The sequence below is a fragment of the Cervus elaphus genome, chromosome 1 (assembly GCF_910594005.1).
Source record: "Cervus elaphus chromosome 1, mCerEla1.1, whole genome shotgun sequence".
NCBI lineage: Eukaryota > Metazoa > Chordata > Mammalia > Artiodactyla > Cervidae > Cervus > Cervus elaphus.
Window position 1 is genome coordinate 43,222,954 of NC_057815.1, and position 26,077 is coordinate 43,249,030.

The window sequence follows — 26,077 nt, forward strand, 5'->3', positions numbered from 1 at the left end:
TCCTTCTAAGGATCAGTGATCTTTGCCTTGCTGTTAGGGTAAAGACCAAAATTTTGTGGTGCCTTTCAAGGCCAGCCCTGTCTGTCCCCTAACTACCTCTCAGCTCTCACTATATTCCTTCTAATGTCCTGCATTCCCTCTTGCCTTGAGGCCTTTGCACAGACTCTTCTTTAAGCCTGTGTGCGTGCTAAGTTGCTTCAGTCATGTCTGACTCTTTGCAACCCCATGGACTGTAGCCCACCAGGCTCCTCTGTCCATGGCATTGTCCAGGCAAGCATACTGGAGTGGGTTGCCATTTCCTACTCCAGGGGGTCTTCCCAATCCGGGGAAGACTTGGGTCTCCCACATTGCAGGCAAATTCTTTACCATCTGAGCCACCAAGGAAGCCCCTTCCTGAGCCCTATACTACTTTTAAGACCACCCACCCCCACCCCCAATTCCATTCTATTTGCATAGTTAACCCAGCTTCTCCAGGGAAGCCTTCTCTGACCTCTACCCCACCCCCACCACTAGGTTGGGTTCTCCCATTCTGTCTTTCATAGCATTACTATTGTTTATTACTATGTTAATGTGATTATTCAGTGGTCTTCCCTCCAGACTTTAAGTTCCCTGAGAGTTGTCTCTTTGCTCCCAAGGGCCTACAGTACCTTTGTGGTGCCTGGGACATGGTGGATATTCAATATATATTGTAGAAAAAGTGAGCAAATGGATGAATCAACAACCCCCTGAAGAGAAGGTGGGGGGCTAGGAAAAGTGCCAAAAATTCTGCAAAAACAATAATAAATGACACAGAGTTAGAAGATCCTGGAGATGGAGGCAATGGAAGAGAACAACAGTATTTATCAATTCCACAAACACTAACTTAGCGTTTATTATGTGCCAGGTGCTAGAAATAAACTGTGAAAAGACACTCTTCCTCCCTCGTGGAACTTACAGGGAATTTAGGGGAAAAGAGATTCCCCAAAGTGTGAACAGGTAAATACATTTAATAAAAAATTGTAAGAAGTGTCATGATAGATGACAGGAGGTGAACACGGGACCCTCCTTAGTTTGGGTGGGTCCAACTCCCCTGAGGCCTGAAGTTAGGAAGGAGGGTCAGGGAGAATCCTTCAGGCCCTTCTTCCCATCCTAACTGTACCAGCCAAGGGAGGTATGGTGCCCACTCTTCTTGTATGGTGGGAAGAGCATCAGTTGTTGTTGTTCAGTAGCTAAGTCTTATTAACTCTTTGTGACTCCATGAAGTGCAGCATGCCAGGCTCCTCTGTCTTCCACTATCTCCTGCAGTTTCCTCAAATTCAGGTCCATTGAGTCTATGAGGCTATCCAATTATCTCATCCTCTGCTGCCCCCTTCTCCATTCGACTTCAATCTTTCCCAGTATAATGGTGTTTTCCAAGTTGGCCCTTTGTATCAGGTGACCAATGGTGGTAAAGAACCTGCCTGTCAAGCAGGAGACCCTGGGTTGGGAAGATCCCCTGGAGAAGGAAATGACAACCCACTGCAGTATTCTTGCCTGGGAAATCCCATGGACAGAGGAGCCTGGCAGGCCCCAATCCATGGGGTCCCAAAAGAGTTGAACATGATTTAGCGACTCAGCAACAACAAGAGCATCAGACAGGGAGCCAAACTGTGCCACACATTAGAATCATCCAGGAGACTTTTAAAAATCCCAAACCCAGGCTATATTCTACACCAGAATCAGAATGACTGGGGGTGGGAGTCAGGCATTAGTACTTTTTAAAGATCCCCATGGAATTCCAACATGCAGCAAAGTTTGGAAATAACTGATATGTACATTATTTACTTATTTATTTTCAGTTTCCCTCCTGCCTGCGCTCTGCTTCTAGAGTTCTGTCAAATGTATGTGGGTAGGGGGATGATATAAACATTTTAAAAATCATGGTAATACAAACATAAAGGGCTTCCCTGGTGGTTCAGATGGTAAAGAAATTCGCCTGCAACTCGAGAGACCTGGGTTCGATCCCTGGGTTGGGAAGATGCCCTGGAGGAGGTCAAGGCAACCCACTCCAGTATTCTTGCCTGGAGAATCCCCATGGACAGAGGAGCCTGGCAGGCTCTAGTCCATGGGGTTGCAGGGAGTCCGACATGACTGAGCGACTAAGCACAGCACAGCACATTCATTCTTTGCTTCCCCGGTGGCTCTGCTGCTGCTGCTGCTAAGTCGCTTCAATCACGTCCAACTCTGTGCGACCCCATAGACGGCAGCCCACCAGGCTCCCCCATCCCTGGGATTCTTTTGGCAAGAACACTGGAGTGGGATGCCATTCCCTTCTCCGCCCTGGTGGCTCAGTGGTAAAGAGTCTGCCTGCCAATGCAGGAGACGCAGGTTTAATCTCTGGGTCAGGAAGATCCCCTGGAGAAGGAAGTGGCAACCCACTCCAGTATTCTTGCCTGGAGAATTCCCATGCACAGAGGAGCCTGTTGCGCTACAGTCAGTCCATGGGGTGGCAAAGAGTCAGACACAACTGAGTGACAAAGCACACAATACAAACTTAAAATTTATGATTTTAACCATCTTAAAAATATATCTATTTGGCTGCCTTGGGTCTTAGTTGTGGCACAGGGGATCTTTTGTGAGTTCTTCACTGAGGTGTGTGCGTTTCTCTCTAGTTGCCCCAGGGATGTGGGATCTTAGGTTCCTGACCAGGGATCCAACCCAAGTCCCCTACATTGCAAGGCAGATTCTTACCATGAAAGTCCCTGTTTCCATGTTTTAGATACTGTGAATAGGCAGTCTTGAACATGGATATAAAGATCTATCCAAATCTCTGATTCCAGTTCTTCAGGGTATAAACCAAGAAATGAGACAGCTAGATCATATAGTAATTCTTTTTTTTGAGAGCCTGCACCATTTTACATTCCCACCAGTAATTCACAAGGATTCCAATTGCTCCACATCCTCGTCAACACTTGTTATTTCCTGTATTTTCTTTGTTTATTTTTATAATAGCCATCCCACTGGATATGAAGTAGTATCTCATTGTGGTTTTTATTTGCATTTCTCTACTGTTAATGATATAAAAGCACATCTTTTCATGTGCTTATTGGACATCTGTATTTCTTCTCTGGAGAAATGTCTATTCAAGTCCTTTGCCCGTTTTTAAACAGGGTTGTTTGGATTTTTTGATGACTTGTGGGAGTTCTTTATACATTCTGGGTGTTAACTTCATCAGAGATATGATTTACATGATATTAACATTCTCAAATGATACATTAATTTAAAAGGGGCTATAAAAGGGTAGATGCATTACAATAACTTTTGATATAAAACAAAATGAAACACAGGAAAAAGATTGGAATACTATACATCAGAATGTAATTAATTATTATCTCTGGTGGATAACAAGAATGATTTTTGTTTTCTTGTCTTTTTCTTTGTGCTTTCTATATTTCCAAGTTTTCTGTATCAGACATGTATTATTTTATAACTAGGGAAATTATCATAAATTTACCGTTATTACTGATACTAAAGGTAGGGTGCCAGTAAATTTTTTAAAAGGACGTTGTTGTTTTAACCATAGTTAAAACAATATTTATTGAGGGTCTCCTATACACCAGGTACTACTCTCAAAGCTTCCAGTCTAGTAGGCAAGCAACTGGCAATACAGTACAGGGTGGATGGGCTCTGATGGGAAAACCCAGAATGTACAAAGGAACCAGAGGGGGCTGCCTCACCCTCTGGCCAAATATGAACAAGTTAAGGATAAAACAAATACAGTACTGAATTATAATCCACTCTGTAACATAAGAATCAATCCTTTGAGTCCATATTGATAACAAACAAATATGAGATAAAGAAAAGTTCTTCTTTACAAAAGAATGTGCTGTGCTGTGCTTAGTCCTGTCTGACTCTTTTGTAACCCCATGAACTGTAGCCCGCTCTGGTTCCTCTCTGTCCATGAGATTTCCCAAGCAAGAACACTGGAGTGGGTTGCCATTTCCTTCTCCAGAGGATCTTCCTGATCCAAGGATTGAACCTGTACCTCCTGCATTGGTAGGTGGATTCTTTATCACCTCACCACCTGGGAAGCTCTTGCAAAAGAATGCCAACTAAATAAATGGAGATAGAATGATAGATTTAGAAAAATCAGGGAACTCCCTGGCAGTCCAGCAGTTAGGACTCTGCTTTCACTGTCATGGTCAGGGAACTAACATCCCACAAGATGGGAGGTGCAGTCAAAAAAATAACTAAATAAAATAATCATTTCACACCCATCATAGTAACGATTGATTTAGGCAAGAATCATAAGTGGACACTAGAATTAGTGGGTACAAACTGGATGAGAAATAAGATTTTAGATCACTTTAATATATCTCCCCACAAATCGCTTACTAACTACAAAAGAGAAAAAAAAAAAGGTAACTTCACAGTTGAAAAACATAATGGATACCACTAATAATGAGATAAACTGACATCACGGGTCTCTTAATGTGATGTACTAGTAAGGAAACAGCATCTCTTCTCTGACATTCTTGCCAAAATTACATAATCTAGTTGTGAGGAAATAGGAACCTCAACTAAAAGACATTCTACAGAATAAATGGCCTATACTCTTCAAAATGCCAATGTTATGAAAGATTTAAGTCCGAGAAATTGCTCCAGATTAGAGGCTAAAGAGACATAAAAATTAAATGCCTTGCATGATCCTGAATTGGATTCTAGATAATAAAACAAAGTCATATAAAGCACATTATTAGAGCAATTGGTGAAAGTTGAATAGGATCTGTATTTTAAACACAGTATTGAATCCATAAGGGCTCCCCTGGTAGCTCAGCTGGTAAAGAATCTGCCTGCAATACGGGAGACCTGGGTTTGATCCCTGGGTTGGGAAGATCCCCTGGACAAGGGAATGCTACCCACTCCAGGATTCTGGCCTGGGTCACAGTCAGACACAGCCGCACTCGGCCTCTGCGATGGCCCACACTCTGTCTTTGGAGTGTGTTTCTCTCTGAATCTGAATAAATCTACTTCTTACCTATCAAAACAAAACAAACAAAAAGAGAATTGAACATGATTGAGCCACTTTCACTTTCATTGAATCCTTGTTAAATTTTTTAATTTTCTCATTTCTGGTTATGTAAACCAATATCCTGGTTTTCAGGAAATACACACTTAAGTATTTATGGGTAAAGGGGCATGATGTCAGCAAATTACTCTCGAGTAGTTCAGAAAAAGATAATGTATGTCTTACACAGAGAGAAAAACAAAAATGTGATAAAACGTTAATAATTGGTATAATTGGTTACAGGACTTAGGTATACTGGAATTTTTTTATAGCATTCTTGGGACTTTTCTGTAAATTTGAAAGTATGAAAAACAAAATTTAAGAATCACCATTCCAAAAAAAATGACATAAAATTCATATAAAATTCATAAAACATCATTTAATCCCGTCTCCACTTTACACTTACAGATGCGATCTTGGATAAACCATGAAATCCTCCAAACTTCTAGAAAGTAGCTGCTAATACCATCGCAGGATCATTCTTGATTGGTAGACTGATTTACCAAATAAAAAAAAAGCTTGGGGCAAATGTAGAGGGGAAAGAGAGCCTGGGATCCCTCCCTTCTGAATCCCCAAGGTCCCCAAACCCCAAAGTGAAAGCCTGAGGGGTTGTGGAAAAGGCGGGCCGGGGGGCGCTCAGTGCAGGCCCGAGAGGCCGAGGGTGTCAAACGAGGCACACCTGAGCGGGCTCCACACAAGTCAATCAGCGCCAGGGGATTTAAGAACGTGCCTCCCAGGCCTCAGCCTCAGTCTCTCCCGACTCGCCCACCCGGTGCCGGCTGGCCCTCCTCTTCATAACCGTGGACCTGAAACTGCAGCACGTCGACTTCTGGGCCAGCCTTCATGGCCAGGTCCCGGGGTTGCTGGACTGGGACATGGGGAACGAGTCCTTTCTGGCCTTCACCACGTCGCACCTGCCCTTAGCCGAACAGAACCGTGAGTGTCCGGGACCGGGGTGGGGGGGATGGGCGCGCCGCGACGGCTGAGGGGGGCCCTCGCGGGCGCGCGAGGCCGGGGGCTCCGGCTCCTTGACCTCCTTCCCGCCGCCCTCACGAGCCCCGTTACGATGTTGCGATTCTGGACTCCTTACCCGCTTTGCTGCGCCCCTGCCCCCACCCCCCAACTTCTTCCAAGAGGCGAGGGGGCCCCAGCCTCGACTAGAAGCCCACGGAAGGCAGGGGCCTGCCTGAACACTGCTTTTCCACCCTCGTTCACGGGCGCCGTCGCAAAACTTTCTAGGTCTCTTTTCAGCCTTTTCTCCGCGGCGCCTACGCCGTTTGGGCTCACTATGGGTTTCACTCATCTTTCTCTTAAAAAAAATTTTTTTTTTAAATCAGTTTTGTCTGTGGCCGTATCCCCCTCTTAATACATTGTCTGACACCTAAAGCCGCTCAGTATTTGCTGAATGGATAGTTGACCGTTGTCTTTTAAAAAACTTTTTTAGTTTGGTTCTCAGGTGTTGAGAGTTGAGGTAATTGCTTACTACATTCTTGATATATCTGTTTGGGCAGAGTAGTTGGATTAACTCATTTTCTTCCTTCAGTCCCCACCCTCTTTCCTCACTTACCACACTCCTAATTCATTTAATGTCTTTATAGATGTATCTTTGAAAACTGTTTAGCATTATTTTGCATTTATAGGTAACCTTACTGTACATAATACTCTTTGCTCCCCCCCCCCCAATTCACATTGTTTTTGAGAGTTATTTGGGTTGCTAAGTGAAGATCTGATTCATCATTTCTGAGAGCTGTGTGATATTCTATCATCTGCATATATTATTTTTTCGTATTTTAATTTTCGTTACTGACGGAGACAAAACTCCATTGGAACTCCATGTCACCATGAGTAATGCTGAACATTCCTGTGTCTTGATTCAAGACATATTTACTTATCAAGTGACTTCTCTGGTGGTCCAGTGGTTAAGATTCCACAATTCAGGCGGCCCAGGTTCAATCCCTGGTTACTAAGATCCTGCATGCCGCAAGGCATGGCCAAAAAAAAGAGAAATATTAATTGAGCACCTCCAATTTTCCCAGGCACTTTTCCAGACACTCTTGATACACCATGAGCAAAACAGACAGGTCTTCATGGAGCTGATATTCCACTGGGGTCACACAGGCAGTTCATATTAATATATATATACACACGTGTGTGTGTGTAATATATATTATTTATATTAGTCGCGGCATGTGGGATATAATTCCCTGACCAGGGATTGAACTGGGGTCCCTTGCATGGGGAGCATTGAGTGTTAGCCAATGGACCACCAGAAAAGTCCCAGGAACATATTTGAGCACAGCTGAAGGAGGTGAGATGGTGAGCTGGACCATATTTAGAGGAAAAGTTTCTCAAGCAAAAGAAATAGCCCATGTGAAAAGTCCTCAGAAAGGAATATGCCTGGAGTGTTTGAGGAACTTGTAAAGAGGTTAGTGAAGAGTTCAGAGGGTGTGGAGCGTGGAGCAGAGGTCAGGAAGAGCCCTCTTCCCTTCTGAGGGCATTAGGGTTGACTCTGAGTAAGGTTTAGTACGGTTGAAACGTTTGGAACAGTGGAGTGACCTGATTGCCAACATAGTGAGTGACCTGTGCCATTACATAGGGTGTTTATACTGGGTTTAATGTCCTATTATCACTGTCAAGATTTTTAATAATTTTTGAACAAGGAACCCCACATTTTCCTCTTGCACTGGGCTTTGCAAATTACATAGCTCATCCTGAATGATCTATAGTCTGAAAAGATCATTGTGGCTGCTGGGTTGAAGTATAGAGAGACTGGGAACCAGGAAACTATTTAGGAGGCTATAGTAGTAATCCAGACAAGAGCTGATGGTGGACTGGACCACCAGGGTGGTGGTGGAGGATGTGGTGAGAAGGAACGAGCTGGATTCTCTTGATGGATTGGATGTATTATGTAAAAAAAAAAAAAAAAAGATTAGAGGATGACTCCTCCAGAGCTTTTAGCTGACCAAGTTCAAGGTTGGACTTGTCTTGTACGGAGATGTGGAAGATCTGGGGAGGAAAATCAGGAATTCTGTTCTTTACATGCCAAGTTTGAGATATTTCTTAGATATGCAAGTAGAAATGTTGAGTAAACTGGTAGCTATGTTTTAATTGTAGAGAGAGATAGGAATTTTGAAAGTCTTTGTTACACGTGTGTCATTTAAGGGGAGAAAATAGAGTGAGCCCTAGGGGGCATTTCATTCTAAAGAGATTGGAGAGAAGAGAGATAACTAACAAAAACTGAGGAAATGACCATTGAGAATCAAAACTGAGATTGTCTTTTCCTGGAAATCAAGTGAAGAAAGTGTTTCAAAGAAGGAGTGGTCACAGGAGAGATCAGATCAGGGGTGGGCTGACTTGGAATTATCAAAGCAGAGCCTTGAGTGTATGGTTTTGGTGGAGTGCAACCTTAAGCATAGTGGTTTTGGGGGAGTGGTGGAGGAGTCTGATTGGCAAGGATTTAAGAGTAGGAGGGAGGGGAAGTGAAGACAAAGTACAGGCAATTTTTTCAAGGAGTTCTGCCTCAAAAGAAAGCAAAAATATGGAGTAGTGGCCTGGCACAGAAAGTGGGAGCAAAAGTTTTTGTTTTTTAAAAAGTATTTGTATTTATTTATTTGACTTCACTGAGTCTTAGTTGCAGTTTGTGAGATCTTTGTCCTTTGTTGACATGTGCAGGATCTTTAGTTGCAGCATTCGGGATCTGGTTCCCTGACCAGGGCTCAAACCCAGCCGCTTACATTGGGAGCGTGAAGTCTTAACCACTGGACCACCAGGGAAGTCCCAACAAGTTCTTTTTAATAAGATCAGAGAATTAACAGCATATTTGAATGCTGATAATAGTCCAGAGACAGAAATTAATAACAGAAAAGAGTGGTTGTTGCTTTTGCTGTTCAGTTGCTAAATCATGTCCAATTCTTTGCGATCCCATGGACTGCAGCACTTGAGGCTCCTCTGTCCTTCACTATCTCCTGGAGTTTGCTCAAACTCATGTCCATTGAGTTGGTGATGCCATCCAACCATCTCATCTTCTGTCTCCCCCTTCTTCTCCTGCCGTCAATCTTATTAGCATCAGAAAAGAGAGGAGACAGGAATTCCCTGGCAGTCCAGCTTTTTGGACACTTTCACTGCCAGGGCCGGGTTTGCTCACTGGTCAGGAAACTGAGATCCCACAAACCTCCAAGAGCTCCCTGCACCAATAAAAAAAAAAGGTACATTTTGTATGCTTGAGGAGGCACGGAGCCACCTGTGTCAGAGCAAGGAGAGAAGGGACAGAGGCCTTATCCTTTGATCCACTGAGATCACCAGTCTGATGATCCTATCACCATTTTTCTTGCTCTCAAAGAGTGGAGTTAGAGGGGAAGTCCTCTCTTTAACCTGGAATCCCGCAGTCAGACACAATCACTCTCTTGCATACACCCGTCAGTTCTTTTGGCTCTGGAACACTTGCTACGCCAAACCACAACCCTGATTAAATCCAGCTCTTCCAAACCAGTGCTCCAAAGCCATAGATCAGTGGATTGGTGTTATCACTGGTATCAAAAGATGGTTGGTGTTGAGAAGAAGATGGCTGGAAAGGGGAGGTGGTGCAACACTTTTACAGGGTGCAGCAGTGAGGTTATGGAGAGGTTGCAGTTACTGGTTCAGGTTATTACACTGAGAAGAACTGTTTATATTTGGATGGAAGGCAAAAATTGGGGAGCAGAAGAATTAAAAAAACCTTCCAGGCCAGGGTCTTTGGAGAATCATCTATGTACCAATTGAAACAGCCAAGATTTAAGGCAGGAGTATCATTAGTGACTGTGAGCAAGGAACTAAATTCCTTTAAATGAGGGGGAGTGGACCAGAGTTTGGTAGGTGATGGCAACAGTGAAGATTAGTGTATAAGTTCCTCTGTTAACTAGAATAGACACACCCAGTGGCAGACCGTAATCTGTAGTGCTGCTTGATTATTCCTCACCTGTACGTTGCTATTCAGATCTGCAGTGTAATGAAGGATCTGGTTTCACTGCATCTTTGTCAATGCTTTTTTTTTTGCCTGTCTTTATAATTCTTGTCAGTTCCATGTAAAGTATTATCTCATTCTTTTATTGTGTTCCTCTGACTAGTGAGGCTGAGCGTCTTCAGATATCCCCTCCTTCTGATTACTGATTTGTATCTTTTACCCACAAACAGGTTTGTCTTAGCCTTTTATTTTTTGATTTGTAGGTGTTGTCTGTCAGAGAATTGAGAGTTTGGGAGTTGATTTTTTTTTTTCTGTTTTATCATCTATTGATTTTTTTTTTCCCCCTTGTGAGTTTTACTGTGCAGACCCTTCTAATTTTTATGTGTTATAATATCTGCATTAAATGTATAGGTTAACTTGAGAATAATTGGCAGCTTTATTATTGCTTTAGTCGCTAAGTTGTGTCTGACTCTTTTGCAACCCCGTGGACTGTAGCCAGCTCTGACTCCTCTGTCCATGAGATTTCCCAGGCAAGAATACTGGAATGGGTTATCTTACCAATCCAGGGATTGAACCCGCATCTCCTGCAGTGGTAGATGGGTTCTTAGCACTGTGCCACCTGGGAAGCCAATTGGCATCTTTAATAATATGTACTGTATGTCTTGGTTTATTGAACTCTGTTAGGTCTTCAAATAGTAATTACATCTTTTTCACATAAAGGTCCACATTATAATTTTGGTTGTTATTATAAACAGTATCTTTTTGGAAAAAACTTTATTTTCCAGTTTCTTAATGCTGGTATAGAGGAACAGTGGTGATTAGTATGTTGCTCTTGTATCTATCAAACCTGCTGGACTCTTATTAGTTCTAATAATTTTTATTACTATATCAATTTTATATGGTTTTCTATGCTAATCTATTTTTTCCCTGTAAATGATTATAGTTTTGCCTTTTTCTTTCTTATATCTCTTAACTACTTTTTCCTTTCTAGACACTGAGCTTTCCAATAAGTATATCATCATTTTCCAGACAAAGACCTAGATTCTTCTGTAATATGACACTCATGGGGACAATGAGGAAGACAAAACAAGTTCCCCCTAACTGGACCAGAAGCCAGATTCATACCAAGCACCTAGCTCTAATATATACCTGATTGACTCTGATGAGCCCACCATGTATCCATTCATTAATTTAAATTGAGCTCCTCCCATGTCCCAGGCAGTGAGGGAAACAGACCTGGAGACAGACTCTAAGCAAGCAGTTAGAATAAAATGTGTGCTATGTGAGTGTTTGGACAGATAGTCAGAGAAGGCTGCTTTAGAAAGATGTTTAAACAGACTTGATGGATGAGTAGCAATTAATGAGGCAAGCAGGAAGAGGATTTCCAGGAAAGGGAATAGCTTATGGGAAGACCAGGAGATCCAACCAGTCCATCCTAAAAGAGATCAGTTCTGGGTGTTCATTGGAAGGACTGATGTTGAAGCTGAAACTCCAATACTTTGGCCACCTGATGTGAAGAATTGACTCATTGGAAAAGACCCTGATGCTGGGAGGAATTGGGGGCAGGAGGAGAAGGGGACGACAGAGGATGAGATGGCTGGATGGCATCACTGACTCGATGGACATGAGTTTGAGTAAACTCTGGGAGTTGGTGATGGACAGGGAGGCCTGGTGTGCTGCGATTCACGGGGTCGCAAAGAGTCGGACACGACTGAGCGACTGAACTGAATTGACTGAGGATCTTCCTAGATAAGGTCTGTTGGAGATGGATGGAGAGCCTGGAGCCAGGGCCTTATAGACTATCTTAGGGAATTTAGATTTGGCCCAATGGCAATAGAAAACCATCAAAAGGTTTACAGTGAAGGGTGGCAACATTGAATTAACATTTTAGGAGATAACTCAAAACTGCAATTGTTGTTCAGTTGCTCAGTTGTGTCCAACTCTTTACCACCCCTGGACTGCAGCATGCCAGGCTTCCTTGTCTTTCTCTGTCTCCTGGAGTTTGCTCAAACTCCTGTCCATTGAGTGGATGATGCCATTCAACCATCTCATCTTCTGTCACCCCCTTCTCCTTATGCCCTCAATCTTTCCCAGCATCAGGGTCTTTTCCAATGAGTTGGCTCAAAACTGCAATATGATAAAGAAAAGGTAAACAGAAATTTTAGGTTACAGGCTTGGACTGGGATGGTAGAACTTGGTGATTGATTGGCTGTGGCTCTATGGGAAAGAGGAGACAAGAATGATTTTCACTCACAGACATAGAAAACAAGCTTGTGGTTACCAAAAGGGAGGTGAGGGGAGGGATAAATTAGGAGTTTGGGGTTAACAGATACATGTTACTATATATAAAATAGATAACCAACAAGGACCTACTGTATAGCACAGGGAACTATGTTCAGTATCTTGTAATAACCTATAATGGAAAAGAATCTGAAAAAGAATACATATATATATATGTGTTGTTGTTTAGTCACTAAGTTGTATCTGACTCTTTTTTTGACCTTGTTGACTGTAGCCTGCCTGGTTCAAGTGCTTGTGGGTTATCCCATAGACAGTTATATTTAAGGGCTAGCAGAGAAGTCTAGGCTAGAAATAAAGATGTGGAAGCTTTGAGTTTATAGATGGTCACTGACTGAAGTAACAGGCATTAATGAGATGGTCCAAGGACGTAATGTGGGATGAGAAGGGAAGGACGCAGAGGAAAATGAGAAGGTCAGAGAGGTAAGGGGAAACCAATAGAATAAGACATGATTTCCCAGGCAGGACCCACAGTCACCTCCCAGGGAGGCTTCAAGGCCCAGAACCCTGGGGCCACAATGGAAATCCTAGGATGTTTTGACACTCTTTCTCTTTCCCAGTTGCCAGATATAAACTCCGAATAGTTGAGCCACCAATGCTACCTCTGGGGAAAAAACCCAACCCTGATAAAGATGGTGAGTGGAGGGAAGTGACATGGCCCTGTGGCCTGGGTGGGACACCCTAAGTCCTTGAGCTATGGGCCACAGTCTCCTTTTTTCTCTACTGCAGGTCCAGATTTTGAGCCCAACCTGTGGATGTGGATAGACCCCAACATCATGTTCCCCCTTGGAAAGCTGGAGGTCCCAGAACCCAGTAAGGGGAAGAATCTGACAACCACAGCTCTCTCCCTTCAGCCAGTCCCAAAAGAAGACTTTGCCAAATGCCCGGAGGCTACAGAGGTGGAGTCGCTGTCACCTCCTGGAGACCAGTCTCCCCCTTGGAAGCGGTTTGCCACCTCCCCCAGCAACTGGGAGGTAGGGATTTCTGGGGTGGGTTCTAGGCAGGGGGTGGGCCCAGGGATGACGCAGCAGAGGGCTGTTTTCTTAGGACTGACAAAGGGTTAATGGGTTCAGAAATTAGCTGTGCCCTCCCTCTCCTGGGTTGGGGAGAAGCCCAGATGGTGGCCCTGGCCCACCACCCCTTCCTGCCACCGCACCCCTGGAGTCGAGACTATGGAGTCAGGACCAGTTCCTACTCTGTGCTCCTCCAGCTCACAGAAGAGGAGGAGGCCGAGGACCAGGATGACCGCTCCTCTGTGGCTCTCCCATCCTCTCACAAACCGGCTGCCCTCCAGTGTCGGAGGCTTCGGCAAGCCAACAGCCAGGAGAGGAGGCCCTGGTCCCGGCCCCCTCTCAATTACTTCCACCTAATTGCACTGGCATTAAGAAACAGTGCCCCCTGTGGCCTCAACGTGCAACAGATCTACAGTTTCACTCGGTATGTGCCGGGGGCCCTGTGAGGAGGGCGAAGGGAGGGGGCAGGGCCCTGTTCTGATACCTTCCAGTTGGCCCGGGGCCCTGGGCTGCTGCCTCAGTTCCCCCATATGTATCCCAGAGGATCCCCAGGCTCTGGTTCCAGGTTGTCCCCGAATGTGTGTCCTCACCTCACATAGGATAGCCACCACCACCCCACACATCTAAGAGACTCCAACCTTTCTATAGCTTAGTTCTTTATATATTTTTTTAAGTTTTTGTTACAATATTGTTTCTGTTTTATGTTTTGGTTTTTTGACCATGAGGAATGTGATTCCTGAGCAGGGATCAAACCTGCACCGCTTGCATTGAAAGGTGAAATCTTAACCACTGGACCACCAGGGAAGTCCCTATCTTAGTTCTTCAAAACATACTTTCACCTGGGTCATAAATTCTCTCATCTTCCTCTCAAGATCCCCCAGCAGTTTTTCACGTTTTCCCTTTGGACTAAACTCATTTGGCATGGCCTGTCCCCCAGGGACCAGGGGAAGCCGAGCTGAGAAAGGATTTACATTGCTTTCTGACAGTCAGGTACCCATGAGTATGAGGAGTTTTTCAGACCTTTTCCCTCTGTTAGAAGAGTCAGAATCACAGAATATTAATCCTCAAGAGGTGTCCTCCTTGACCAGGATTCCTCTGACAGGAGCTGGTTGGCCTCATTTCAGCTCTGTTCCAGTCGTCAGTCCTGAGCCCTTGGAAGGAGGGAAGAAGGAAAGCGAGCCTGGGAGTGGGGGCAGTACTGAGTTCAGAGGGTGAGGCTTTGTACCAGCTGCGCCAGCCACAGGCCTAGTCAGCACAGTGCAGTGTGGGCCAGCTTCTGCGTCACCACCTTGAGAGGAGGGCTGAGGGCTCCTGGCCCCTGGATGAGAGTAGGAGAGGCGTCTTCCAGAAAGACCACCCCTCTCCTTACTATTCCTCCATGTCCACAGACAACATTTCCCCTTTTTCCGGACGGCTCCTGAAGGCTGGAAGAACACTGTGCGTCACAATCTCTGTTTCCGAGACAGCTTCGAGAAGGTGCCGATCGGCATGCAGGGTGGGGCCCGCTCACAGCCCCGATCGTGCCTCTGGAAGCTGACTGACGAGGGACACCGCCGCTTTGCAGAAGAGGCCCGTGCCTTGGCCTCCACCCGGCTGGAAAGGATCCGACAGTGCATGAGCCAGCCAGGTGTGAGGCCTTGTCACAAGCGAGGCCCAGGGGAGGGACCTGAAGATCCCGACCCGAGGCCGGGTGTGCACGGAAGGAGCCAGGGTCACACCAAGGTGGAGGGGGGGCAGTTTCTGGAGGAAGGGGAGAGGCCAGAGGTGTTCTGAGATGCTGGGTTGGTGCCTGCCTGAGGGATCCTCACATACACAAGCATGGAACGTGAGGTGTTGGGAGCTGAGGGAGAAACAGCTGGTGCTGCTCACAGCCCCGCAGCCTGGGGAAGTGGTGACCACACAATGTGAGAAGCATGGTATGGGAGATTCTCTGCAAAAGGGGGCTTTTTCCTCTCCTGGAGACCAGGTGGCATTTGAGCTTGAGAGAAGTACATACATCATCTGCCGTGAGAGAGCATTCCAGGCTTAGGGAACAGCAGCTGCAGGGGGCAGACAGATCCCTTTGACTTTTCTTCTTTCCTTTCAGATGTGATGTCCTCCCTCTTTGACCTTTAGTTCCAAGAACCAGCCATCAACCCATGCCTTATTAAAGTAATCTGCAGCAGCCTGGTGTGTGTGTGTGGTCTGAGGATGAGGTAGCAGGGGAGGTACAGGTCAGCTCTGAGGTTGGACATGGGTTGCCTTCAGAGATGTTGGATGCTCCAGAGGCAATGGGCCAGTTGCCTGGTGTGCAGCAAAGGGACCCCATACTCTTCTGAAGAAAATACTCAACCTTCTTCGGGATCTCTTTTTTTTTTTCCTTGGGAGATGGCTAGCATAAAGCAGCCAGCCCTGCAAAAGGCCCCCCAAATCACCACCCACTCACAGGAGTGGATGTAATCAGCTGGGGACAGTGAGGAGAGGCCTAGGGAAACGTATCGTTTATGGAATAGTTGAAGGAAAGACCTTCTGGGAGGCCATGAGGGAGCAATGAGAAAGAAAGGTGAGAGGAAAGAACTTCTTTGTTAAAACAATTTATTTTTGGCTGTGCTGTGTCTTCATTGCTGTGCTTGGGCTTTCTCTAGTTGCGGCAAGTAAGGAAGGGCTGGTAGCTAGGCTGGTAAAGAATCTGCCTGCAATTCAGGAGACCCCAGTTTGATTCCTGGGTCGGGAAGATCCCCTGGAGAAGGGAACAGCTACCCACTCCAGTATTCTGGCCTGGAGAATTCTATGGACAGAGGCCTCTCACAGAGTCAGCCATGACTGAGCAATTTTGACTATCACTGTTTGCGGTGCTTGGGCTTCTCATCATGGCGGCTTCTCTTGTTGCAGAGCATAGGCTTTATGGCGGGTTCCCAGGCTCTTGAGTACAGCCTCAGTCTTTATGGCACATGGGCTTAGTTGTCCTGTGGCATGTGGGATCTTCCCAGACCAGGGATTGAATCTGTGTCCCGTGCATTGGCAGATGGATTCTTGACCACCAGGGAAGTCCCAAAGGAAAATAATTTCTTGAGAAAAGAAGTAGCTGGGCTCAAGCCTCATTTTTCCCACTTAAGCATTAGAGGGGAGGGAGGGGAACTTGGAACTGAGGGGCATGGCCCTTTCTTTTTTTGGCGGGGAGGGGGGGGGAATGGCCCTTTCATACCTGGGTTCTGTAGAAGCCAGAGCAAGTGGGGATTCAGGGTCTCCAGAGGCTATAGATCTCAGCTGGGCTGAGGTGGCTTTCTGGATTGCAGGAGACTGTGTCCAAGGCAAAGCCGGCTGTTAGGATCAGACCTGAGCAATAGGGAGAGAAGCCAGGGGGACGGATAAGAAGGGAACAAGATTCAGAGCTGTATCAGGATGCCACAGATGTTCCCCACAGTGCTCAAAGATGATTCTGGGTTTCCCATGGGGCTGAAATACCTGTCCTCCTGCTGCTCCCCCTTACTCCGAAGCTGGTCTGCACAAAGTATGGCTCCAGTCTCAGACACGGTCCCAGGGGACTGGTTATCACTCCTCCCCAGAGGTGGCAGTGGGTGGTGCTTGAGTCTCAGGAAGGGCGCGCCTTGTCCGTGCAGCTCCCTGGCCTTTGTGGTTGGTCAGGGTTGAGATAGTCTCACTTCTCCTTTCCTCCCTGCTCTCCTTCCTGGCTCTCAGCTCTGATGTAGCCGCTTGTTTCTCCTGCATCCTCATTGCAGAAGAACGTGCCTCAGGCAGCCATTTTCTCAGTGTCTTGATGAGGAAAATGAGTTAATGATGGCTTTCTTAGCACTGTACCAGTGTGGAGATCGAGGGGGATGGAGTAGAGTGCTTCCTCCTGAAACTGATACACAGTTCTAAAATAAAGGGTAGCTATTTTATTGCCCATTGTGATGTCTGGTTAGGATACCCTCTCTGCTCCAGGAGGCTGGTGGGCTAGTAATAGCCTATATCTACTTTCAGTGCTTGGCAACTCTCAGTGGGAACTGGGACCTTGCTATTGCCAGCAATAGTCTTGTTCTCCATCTCTGACTCCCAGCTCAGCTCCCTCTCAGCAAATCACCTGTCCTCTCTCACTGTATCATTTTTAGCACAAGTTTTCTTAACACTTCTAAACTTCCATTTCTTTTGCATGCAAATCTGGGATAATAGAAGTACACACAGATTTTGATTTGGGAACTAAATCGGACAATGCAAAGTGTATACTCCCATGTCTGGCATATTAACATTAACACTGAGTGCTTACAATTGGACCAAACATCATTTTATGTGCTTTTGCAGGGTTAATCCATACAATTAAACCTGTATTAAAAGCCTTAAGGAATAGGTACTGTTATTCTCGCAGGTGGCGCTAGTGGTAAAGAACTGACTTTTTTTTTTTTTTTTTTTTTTTTTTTAGCATTATCACTTGCCTATTTTTTTTTTTAAGTCTTTATTGAATTTGGTACAACATTACCTCTTTTTGTTTTATGTTCTGGTATTTTGGTCTGTGGGAGCATGTGGGATCTTAGCTCCCAGACCAGGGGTCGAACTTGCACTCCCTGCATTGGAAAGCGAAGCCTTAACCACTGGACCACCAGGGAAGTCCCAGAACTGGCTTTAAGAGACGCAGATTTGATCTCTGGGTTGGGAAAATCTCCTGGAGGAGGGCATGGCAACCCACTCCAGTACTCTTGCCTGGAGAATCCCATGGACAGAGGAGCCTGGCGGGCTACAGTCCATGGGATCGCAAAGAGTCTGACACGACTGAAGCGTCTGAGCACACATGCACTGTTGCTCTCAGGTCATTGAGTGTGGTGGTCATTATGTTCAAGGAGTTGCCTTCATTTTTGTAGTCTGTATCACTATAAAATCAGACTGCTTCCTCCCTGGTCTCTGAAAAGTGCTATTCTTGAAAAGTACAAGCAGTATCCCACCTGACCAAAATCTCTACCTTGGAAGAAAGGCCCCAGTTCATGCGTGGTTTGCACATTTTTGGTAACAAATGAAGTCTCTCCCTGGTCACCAGTCTATCACCAGAGCCATCTCTTCTCTACCGGTTGCAGCTTTGCCTTCATTCTGGAACATGCACCGAAAGTAGTGCTAGGCCAAGGGCTCTCACTGTCCCTGGGGGGCACTGTGGTTGTGCAGTGATTTGGGGCATAAGGCCCAGGAGTGTCCAATGTCAGTGTGGGAGAGAGTGTCTCACCTTGAAGAGCTGACCCTTATACCTAAGACCTTAGACCCTTATACCTATGAAATGAGCTGAGCCAAGAACCTAACCTGGTTTTACATCTAAGCAGAAAGTATTTGTTGTATTGTTTTATTATACACTGACTTTTCCAGGAATGCAACTCCTATGTAAAATGAAGGAAGACTGTCCTTTTTTTCGTTTGGAAGTTTACCAAGAGTTGTTTGCCATTTTGGAAAATCACTGACAGCAAAGCTGCTCTGGTATTTAAGTCACCAGTACCACATCCCTGTATTGGCCTGTGTTTGTATCTGTTGTGACCACAAGGATTCTACATGTATAAACAAATATGTGGTGGTGTCAAGGTAGCCAGTATAAAGGAAAAGGATTTTCAATAATCATCTGAATGACATTTCAGCTATTTACTGTAAGAATGTGCAAATGTTCAACTGTTTCATGTTTTCAAATATAGTTTATCTATTAGAATATACTCTTATTATAAATTTCTCTCCCATTATTTTTATGTTATATTACAGAACATTACAGTTTGTTTATTTGTTTAAAATTTTATTATGATTTATTTTTGGCCGTACTGGGTCTTCGTTGCTGTGCGTGGACTTTCTCTAATTGCGGCAAGCAGGGGTTACTCTTCATCGCAGTATGTGGGCTTTTCAGCTTCTCTTGTTGCATAGCTTGGGCTCTAGGGCATGCAAGTTTCAGTAGTTGTGGCTCCCAGACTCCAGAGCTCAACAGTTAAGATGCATGGGCTTAGTTGTTGTTCGTCATGTGGGATCTTCCAGGACCAGGGATTGAACCCAAGTCCCCTGCTTGGCAGGCAGATTCTTAACCTTCGGACTACTCAGGAAGTCCTCCAGTTTGTTTGTTTTTAATGATACATATAGGTAGGTTATTCTGTCAGCAAGGTTCACTTCAGGGTGGTAGAGATGGTTGTATGGGACTTTGCTGGTGGTCCAGTGGTTAAGAAACCACCTGTCAATGCAAGGGACACGGGTTTGACCTCTGTCCAGGAAGATCCCACGGGCCATGGGGCAGCTAAGCCCATGTACCACAACAACTGAAGCCCACTTCCTCTAAACCCTGTGCTGGACAAGAGAAGCCAAGGAAGTGAGACCCCCGAGCACCTCAACGACAAGGAGCCCTGCTCGCTGCAACTAGAGAAAGAGAAAGCCCATGTGTAGCAATAAAGATGGTCTTAAAGTATTTGCTCCATTCTAGGGTGTTAAGGCTAATGAAATAGAAAACCACCAAACCAAGGAATGTATAAGTCCTTGTTCCAGAGGCACTCGCCCTCAGTGACCTTGGCAACCATTGAGGAAAATACAATGGAATAAGTCCCTTTCATGTCCAAACTCCAGAGCCTAGCATGGGGCCTGTTAGGTAGTAAGAATGCTGTTTGCTATTACTTGTCACTAGTAACTTCTCTTAACAGAGTCCATGTTCTCTGGAAGCACAGAGAAGAGAGCAATTAGCTTGAGAGGAACTGGGGAAGCCTTCTCACAGGGACATGAGCACAGGGTATTTTTTCCAGGTCTGGAAAACAACAGCTAGTTCTTCTCCAGAAGTGCTTAGAGGCAGCCCTGCCCTGCTGGGTGAGGGGTCAGGATGCTTCGGGCAAGCAGTTGAGGAGGCTGGGGAGGTGGGGTCAATCAGGGAAGAGAAAGTGCCTGGTGCCAAGAAAGAGATGACAGACTCATGCAGATTCCCGGCTGGAGCAAGTAAAAAACTGCCTTTCTGGACTTCCCTAGTGGACCAGTGGTTAAGACTCTGCTCTCAATGCAGGGGGCACAGATTCAATCCTTGGTTGAGGGATTAAGATCCTGCATGCACGGCCAAAATAAAGTCTCCAGCCACTGGGGAAAAACAAAACAAGTATACCCCGCCCCCTTTTTTTTTTTTTAAGTTTTTGGCTGTGCTGGGTCTTCATTAGTGTGGGGGCTTTTCTCTAGTTACAGAGAGCAAGGGCTTCTCATTGTGGTGGCTTCTCTTGTTGCAGAGCGTGGGCTGTCTGCTCAGGCCTCAGTAGTTAACAGTGCCTGGGCTCAATAGTTGCCTCTCCCCGGCTCTAGAGCACAGGTTTAATAGTTGTGGTACATGGATTTTGTTGCTCCACAGCATGTGGGATCTTCCCAGACCAGGGATCGAACCTGTGTCTCCTGTATTGGCCGGTGGATTCTTTACCACTGAGCTACCAGGGAAGCCACCAAGTATATTCTTTGAAAAAAAGAGAACTGCCTTTCCCTGGCCCACCTGGAGTGATTTTCTCTGGACTGTCTGGATGCTGGTTTTTTGTTTGTTTGTTTGTTTTTATGTGGCATCCACCAGAAGGGTCGAGGGCCAGGTCATTAGTGTCATTGGCTCTGGGCCCACCCAACACACTGTAGGCAGAGTTCCCTTACCGACCGCCCTTATCTATACAGGTCCCAGGAAGAAGAGGGTCCTGAATCCTAAGCTCTGGTTTCAGCTGATCTGGTCTTAGCTTGCCTCACCTGTACTATGTACACATCTTTATCCCTGTCCACATTCTTGTTGATGTTTGGTTTAAGCCACAAGTGGATCCCAAAAGGCAACAGATCAGAAGGAAGGAACACAACAATATAGCCTTTGTGGGAAAAGGAACTCAGAGAAAAATCTGCCTTTGCCCATTTGTTCTCTAATAGACGATTATAGTCCTACACCTACCCCCTCTTTTTTGTTCATTCAACAACTATTCATTTTGATCTTTCATTATGCCAGGCCCAGTGCCAGCTGCCAGGGATAGAGTGAAACCCAAAATGACTCCTCCCTCACAGATAGCAACCTCCCTCACAGTCTCAAAGGATATTAAACAGATATGCTAATAATGTACAATGATGATCAATCTTAATAAGGTAGACTTAGGTTATTGTGAGAGAGACAATATGGATACTCAACTCTAATTGGAGAGGAGGTCAGAGAAGGCCTTTCTAAGAAAGGTATTTTAACTGAGACCTGTTTAATGAGTAGCCAGGCTGAAGCATGGTAAGGAAAAGTGTTGTAGTAGGTGGAACAGAATAGACAAAGCTCAGGAGGTAGGAACCTCCTCACCTTGGCCTGTTGAGAGAATGGGGATGGGCTACAGAATATGGTAACCAAGGTGGTGTTGGGAGGCAGAGACCAGACCCTTCTAAGCTATGATATGAAATTGAGAGGTTTTGGTTTTTTCCCGAGTATAGCGAAAAGTAATTGAAGTAACTGACATAACTCCCTTTAATTTTTAAAATGATGCTTAGCTATTCACCGAAGGTGACTTGTAGGGGCAAAAGTGGAAGCAGGAAGCCTGTAGCGAGATGACTGCAGAATCCAGATGGCAACAGAAAGGGGGAGAAGCAGCCCAATTTGATGCTGTAGGGTGGAGACAGAATCAACAGGTCAACAGGATTGATTAGATGCAGAAGAAGAAAAGAGTGACTCTGAGGTTTTTTGTTTGAGTGACTGGGTGAATGAGAGGCAGGTGTGAGCAGTTCTGTGTTTAGAATCTGAGACATCGCAGTGGTTATGTCAAGATGATAATTGTTGTAAGTCTGGAGTTCAGAAGATAAGTCTGAGCTGAAGATGTAAACACATTCGACAGTTAGAGGGATATACAGACAGTATTTAAATCACACTCAATATACTGATGTAGAAAGATATCCACAATGCATTTTTAGGGTGAAAAAAACAGTAGCAGAACAGTATGTTCGATATGATTCCAAATGTGACAGAAACTATGTTTATATAGATACACATATGTTGCTGAAGCAGAAAGTGCCTTGAAGAAAATAGATATCGAACAGTAGTAGTCATCTTTGGGGACTGGCAGGTAGCAAAGAGATGGAGGCCAATCTTTTTTATTTATAACCTCAGTACAGTTTTTTTTTTTTTTTAATAAGAAATTACTTTTTAGAACTTTAAAATAAACTTATCCACTAGGCTGTTTTGTAGTTTGATACTATTGTTAGGGAACCGTTGACTGAAACTGCCCACCTTGGCCAGGCACAATAATGACCATTTGCTTAAGTTATCTCACAACAGGAGGTCCTAGTAAGGAACATGGTGCTGCCACCAAAAACTGGGAGAGTTTGGGAGGGGCCAAAAGGAGAGAGGAGATGCCATAATACTGTCCTACCAACCTCCCACAATCCTTCACACTGGAATTCATGTTGGCTGAGAGATGCGTGGGTCACTAGAAAGGACCCTGAGATCAAATATGGGTCAAGCAAGATGACTGGCCAGAGACAACCTGGAAATTAATTCTATGGCCATAAGTGCTAGTGGTAAAAAACCCACCTGCCAATGCAGGAGACTTAAGAGACATGGGTTCAATCCCTGGGTCAGGAAGATCCCCTGGAGGAGGGCATAGCAACCCACTCCAGTATTCTCGTCTGGAGAATCCCATGGACGGAGGAACCTGGCAGGCTACAGTCCATAGGGTAGCAAAGAGTTGGACATGACGGAAGCAACTTAGCGCTAGCACCATAAAACCTGGGACTGTGAGCCAGGTGGCAGAGTAGTTCTGTGTTCCCTTACCTCCTGCTCTCTGCCCAGCTGCCCTTTCCCAATAAAGTCTCTTGCTTTGTCAGCACGTGTATTTCCTTGGACAATTCATTTCTGAGCGTTAGAAAAGAGCCCACTCTCAGGCCTTGGAATAGGTCCCTCTTTCTGCAACATAATTAGGAGGCTGTTAGCTGCATGTTTCTGAGGCTCTTCCCAGCATAGATTACTACCCCATGGGCATGTCAACACAAGGGTTCCTGGAGTTTTGATGATTTTAATTTGACAAACATGCATTGAAGACGCCTTTCTGCTAGTTCTGCCAAGTCAGGCATGACCAAAACACAGTCCCTACACTTGATCTTTCAACTGTTAGATTTTCAACTGACTATTGAACAAAATGACGACAAGATAAGCAAAGGATCTTGGAATTGAAAAATTAATTCTGCAGGATCCACTCTGGTAGGCTTGACAAAAGGGGTGACATTTCATTCATTCAATCATGAATTGATCCAAGAGTTTATGAATAGATTGAGGTATTACTATGTTCCAGACAAAATCACCAGCCTTATGGAAATTCCATTCTAGTTCATATTTCACAGCAGTTTCATATTTCTATTATACATAATAGAATTTATCAGGCAGAGCTGGAAAGAAGTAAATTCTAGGCTGGGGAACCAAGGGCTGGAGATGCTAAAGTGCAAAGAAGCTGTGGAACTGTAGGAATATTGCCTGGAGAAGGGGAGGGGTGTGTGGGGTATAAGACTGAAAAGGAGGTTAGGAAACTTAGTGTAAAATTCTTGCTGCAAAACTTAGATACTTCTTGAAGGCAATTTAGACATTAAATTAATCAGGAAAGTCATTTTAGAGACTACCTTCAGACCAGAGTCTGGAGGATAAATGGAGGTAAAGTACACCAGACACTTGGAAACCAGTCAGAAAGATTTTACATGAATCAAAACAAGAAAGGAAGGGAATTGAAATAAAGTGTACTCTGTGAGTGTAAAAGGTGGAGAACAGATTTTAAACATCTCAGAAATCCAATAAGACAACTTGTGCAGAGTAGATGTGGGGACTAAAGGAGTGTCACAGACAACTCACTCCAAAACTCCAGGCTTTAACTTGGTGGTATTATTTTCTGGGAGGATGAAAACAGGGAATGATCTGAGGAGAAAGATGGTGAGTTCCATTTCACACAATCTAGTTCAAATGGCAGCCCAATAAATAGTGGAGGACTTTAGAGAAACAGTTTCAAAAGCCAAACTGCAGAGGGCTGAGAAGTTAGAATTTGAAGCAGACAGTGTAGACTACCTAATGCAGTTTTGGAACAAATGACAGAGACAGATGAGATAGCTGGGTTGATGGTTGGGGTGTGACAGAATGAGAGAGCTTGGTAAGTCAAGTGAAGTAATAGGTTGCCATGAGAATGTGGTGAAAATATTTCTGGGTTCCAGTGGGTAAAGCAAAGCCAAGAGGACCTAAGAGCTAGACCAGTGATTTTTTTTTTTTTTAACAGCTAGGTTTTTATTGTTTATTATTATTTATTTTTGGTTGTGTTGGAGCTTCCTTGCTGCGTGCAGACTCTCTAGTTGCGATGAGCGGGGGCTACTCCCCAGTTGTGGTGCATGGGCTTCTCATTGCAGTGGCGTCTTTTGTTGCAAGCACCAGCTCTTGGCACGTGGGATCAGTACTTGCGGCACACCGGCTTAGTTGCTTCAAGGCATATGGAATCTTTCCAGGCCAGGGATTGAACCCATGGTCCCTGCAATGGCAGGCACATTCCTACCTACTGTACCATCAGGGAAGTCCTAGACCAGCAATTTTTGACTGGTCATTAGAATCACCTGAAGGGCTCATTAAACCACAGATTGCTGGGCCCTACTCCAGAGTTTCCAATTCAGTAGGTCTGGGGTGGGGCCCAAGCGTTTGCATTTCTTTTTTTTTTTCCACTTCCTTTTTTTTTTTTCCCCCCTTTATTTATTTATTTATTTTTTCAGTGGGTTTTGTCATACATTGATATGAATCAGCCATAGGTTTACACGTATTCCCCATCCCGATCCCCCCTCCCACCTCCCTCCCCACCCGATTCCTCTGGGTCTTCCCAGTGCACCAGGCCCGAGCACTTGTCTCATGCATCCCACCTGGGCTGGTGATCTGTTTCACCATAGATAGTATACATGCTGTTCTTTTGAAACATCCCACCCTCACCTTCTCCCACAGAGTTCAAAGGTCTGTTCTGTATTTCTGTGTCTCCTTTTCTGTTTTGCATATAGGGTTGTCGTTACCATCTTTCTAAATTCCATATATATGTGTTAGTAGCGTTTGCATTTCTAACAAGCTCCCAGATGCTGATGCTGCTGACCTGGAGGCCACACTTTAAAGATTTTTAGACCTTTAAAGGAGCAAAGTATTTAGCAGCTGGCAAATGATGAATAATTTTCTCAGTGAATGGATAAGAGTGCTTATATTCACCCCTGCAGTTAAAGACTAGCTGGAAGGTAGGGCCACAAGGGAGGGTAGAAGATAGTGGTCAGAGAAGAACTTCAGAGTTTGAAGTCAGAGAAGGTGCAGTTTTTGGTGAAAAAAGTCCAGGATCACCCCTGCCAGGGGAGTGAGGAGAGGTCAAGGAATTGAGAACTGCAAGGGTCATTAAAATGGATCACATCTAGTGAAGGCCTAAGTCTAAGCGGAAGCTCCAACAGGAAGTCAAGCTCTGAAGGGGAGTCTGCCTACTTCCTGGGTCTGAATTATGTAGAGTTGACTGTATACACCCACAGACATTGTAACCCATGCAGGTTAATGCACCAGTACTGGTAACACATGGTCAGGGAAGCTGGGGACCCTGTGACAGCTCTGTTTGCAAGTCCTACAAATAGAGTCTGGGCCAGGTCCCAGCTTTTTTGGAGGGAGCTCTAGTGTGCAGATCACAACAGTCTGGGGATTTCAGCCCTATGAGTTCTTAAGGGAGCTAGACAGGAAGGCTGTTGACTCTAGAAGTGACTTGTAAAGAATAAAGTTCCACTAGTTTAGCATGTTTACAGATTAAAGATGTCAGCAATGATTCTGAACCCTTTATAGCTTCCCCTTTACAGCTTTACAGGGGCAGCGTTCAGATCGCCCCT

The 26,077-nt window shown here is 45.1% G+C and overlaps 1 protein-coding gene across 1 annotated transcript; it reads left to right on the forward strand.

Moving 5' to 3' along the window:
- Nucleotides 1-5,687: 5,687 nt before the first annotated feature.
- FOXR1 (forkhead box R1) lies at nt 5,688-15,440 on the forward strand. Its single transcript, XM_043891595.1, has 6 exons — nt 5,688-5,962; nt 12,824-12,898; nt 12,993-13,237; nt 13,474-13,700; nt 14,665-14,903; nt 15,363-15,440. Exons 1-6 carry the CDS (start codon nt 5,902-5,904, stop codon nt 15,389-15,391), a joined length of 876 nt encoding a protein of 291 aa, XP_043747530.1. The 5' UTR covers nt 5,688-5,901; the 3' UTR covers nt 15,392-15,440.
- Nucleotides 15,441-26,077: the final 10,637 nt, after the last annotated feature.

What these genes read in the sequence shown, in the direction of transcription:
- FOXR1 (XM_043891595.1), top strand. Translation starts at nt 5,902, where the DNA reads ATGGGGAACGAGTCCTTTCTGGCCTTCACCACGTCGCACCTGCCCTTA. An exon ending in GCCCTTAGCCGAACAGAACC is followed by an intron (nt 5,963 to 12,823) that starts GTGAGTGTCCGG and finishes TCTCTTTCCCAG; the next exon opens with TTGCCAGATATAAACTCCGA. An exon ending in CCTCCCCCAGCAACTGGGAG is followed by an intron (nt 13,238 to 13,473) that starts GTAGGGATTTCT and finishes GTGCTCCTCCAG; the next exon opens with CTCACAGAAGAGGAGGAGGC.